The sequence below is a fragment of the Gasterosteus aculeatus genome, chromosome 16 (assembly GCF_964276395.1).
Source record: "Gasterosteus aculeatus chromosome 16, fGasAcu3.hap1.1, whole genome shotgun sequence".
In the NCBI taxonomy this organism is placed as follows: domain Eukaryota; kingdom Metazoa; phylum Chordata; class Actinopteri; order Perciformes; family Gasterosteidae; genus Gasterosteus; species Gasterosteus aculeatus.
The window spans coordinates 16,228,582-16,231,480 of NC_135704.1; the positions used below are offsets into that span (position 1 = coordinate 16,228,582).

General features: G+C 35.2%; 1 protein-coding gene across 1 annotated transcript; it reads right to left on the reverse strand.

The window, feature by feature from the left end:
* Window positions 1-774: 774 nt before the first annotated feature.
* On the reverse strand, window positions 775-1,692 carry LOC120834041 (olfactory receptor 11A1-like). Its single transcript, XM_040201781.2, has one exon. The coding sequence runs from the start codon at window positions 1,690-1,692 to the stop codon at window positions 775-777; it is 918 nt and encodes a 305-aa protein (XP_040057715.1).
* Window positions 1,693-2,899: the final 1,207 nt, after the last annotated feature.

A 2,899-nucleotide genomic window follows, 5' to 3' on the forward strand; every position in this document is an offset into this window, starting at 1 on the left:
ATAAATGTTACATTAAGTTTATCATCAATTAATGTTCAGATATAGAACTGGTGGATCAAGTAACCAGCAAATAAAACATTCAGCCCCTATACTGAACTTCCTTATTCAATCACCTATACCGCATCCTTAAATGCACTAACATCCCAGACAGCCCATTACTCCATATGAAGTAATAAAGAGGAAGCAATAACTTGACGGGAAATAAAGTTGGTTTAATTGAAAACTTGTCAAAAATGATCAGTTTAAAAAAACCTACATTTTTACTTACACACATTGCCGAATCAAACACATGCTCATGCTTAAATGTTTGTTTGATTAAAATGTTGACATGCATTCTTTTCATCACGACGCCTCATCCTCCTTTATAACATAACAACCTTCTGTCCGATCACAACTCACTGCACATCCTACTCTTCTCATATGTTTTCCTGTATTTTGCTGGGTTTCCACTCTGATGATTTATGGAGGCTCATCTCATTGAATTTCATTCTATTTTCTCATCAGACTTCATGCATATTTTTGGGATACTATAAACTTCAGCGAAAAAATGTAGATGAAAGTAATAAAAATAATAGTAGTAACAAAAATCAAACTGAAAAACGGATGCTTACTGTTAAATTTAACCATTAACCGTGGGTCTTTGAAAACTGCAGTGATTTTCTCAGTTAATATCATTAAATTGGGTTATCTGGCATTATTCGTTTAGAAAAAAGTCTTTAAAAGTATTCATATCTGTATTATGACACAAAAATGACAGTCAACAGTGTGAAGACACTACAACATTTTGCAGAGTAGCTTCTTTAGGTGATCATGAATTCTCCTCATTTTTAGTCCATAAATGATTGGATTAAAAAGAGGGTGATATATTACAACTTGTAAGGTCATTATTAAACGTACAATTTTGGGGGATTCAAGTTCCAGTCGAGCAAGAAGTACATCATATGCAGTTAAACAGGAAAAGTTGATTAGAACCAGCAGATGGGGTAAACAGGTCTGTGCAGCTCTTCTCCTGACTCCTCTACATCGATACGATACTACAAGTATCCTGCTGTATGTGAAAAGTATAAACACCACAGGGAGAAGTAAAAAAGTAACAAAAATAAAAAAGCCATATATATTCACTATTTTTGATCTCACACAGTGAAGTTTTAGAATCGTGCTGTTGCAAAATATTCCTTCCAAATGGATCTTACAGATGTCTCTTTTAGCACTTAGTAATAATATTACTAATAACAAACAAGCAGGCAGAATCCAAGCAAAAATAATAAAAATATTTACAATTGTATTTTGCATGATGGTTGTATATTTCAGAGGGTTACATATAGACACATATCTGTCATAGGCCATGAAGGACAAGAGAAAGAAATCTGAAGCAGCTAACCAGTAATATGAAAACCACTGGAAGAGACATGCTGGATAAGATATGATCTGTTTTTCTGATAAGAAGTCAATCAAAAGCTTTGGGTAGATAACAGTGCTGAAAAGAACAGAGTTGATTAACAAAGCTGCAATGAAAATGTACATTGGCTCATGCAGGTTTTTGTGAATCATTATGATGCACACAATAGTGACATTACTGCTGATTATCAAAATATATACCATAAACATGATCACAAAATAAAGATATCTATATTTCTGCACTTCCACATGCCCACCAAAAGTTATATAAGTCACATTTAATCTATTATCCATTGATCATATATACAGTGAGATGATTACAAATATTATTAACATGACATAAACAGCACTAGATTGTCTCTCTCAGTCTTCAGTACCTGACCTTGATAGGTGTGATCCAGCAAACACACAGACTGGAAAGTGATCTGTGAGAGTCGGTGGGAGGTTTTTTATCAAACTACTTCATCCTCCATGGATCTGATTGAACTCTCCAAAGGATGGACTCTGTAAACAACTTGATTCTAGAGGGCTTAAGTCATAGACCTTTTCTATAACAAAGTAAAGAAATGTCTAATCACAACCACATTCAAGTTGTTTACTGTTTGGTTGAACTGGAAAGCGGCTAAAGGATTCCAATCAATAAACTTTGTGGTATCCAAGCTGCCCTCCGCTCTTTGAACAGTTCAACAACTTTCAGTCAGCCTTCATTCTGCAGTCACTGACAAGCCAACAGTAGACATGAAAAGACAAAAGCGACCATAGAATTGTATTTATAGGTCTTCATGTTGATCATATGGTAAAATCAATATACTTACAATATCAATGTCGTATCATTTTAGTACTATACAATTTTGTCAGTATTGCTCATCTGAAAATTAACTTAATCAACGTTTTTTCCAGTGGAAAGAAATTAAATAAACATTGTAACATAAACGGGTTAATCCCACTAGACCTCAATGTTAAAATGCCCAAATTTAAACATGTTTAAAAGTTTGAGACTTTGTGGAAAAAAACAATCATGGTTGTTCAAGCTAATAATCCTAACAGGTCAACTGCAGGTTGAATTTTGAATAACTCACCCCTTCAAATTAGTCTTAAAATGATGCATAGTCAAGTACGGGGGCCCTTTGATTGACAGATCACTAAAATCTCAGCTGCTAGATGTCTGCTAGGTGTCACTTGGGCTAATATGAGTCACCATCTGTTAACATACATGAGGAAATGTGTTCAAGTTTTACCTTTTGGATTATTGAGTTCCAGTGAGCAGAACTGATGTCCCAGCGTGTTTTATTCCTCCACAAATATATTTGGGCTAGAACTGGGTAATCACGGTAGAAACGCTGAACAGCTTACATCTGTTAACAGGTTATGGGGCCAGTACCATCCAGTACTAACCAGGACTACCCAGACAGGATTCTCCAACAAAGTTTCACCGAGAGAAACGTTGCAACGTACCGCATATCCAGTGAGAATTAGCATGCTATGCTTGCATCATGAGTAG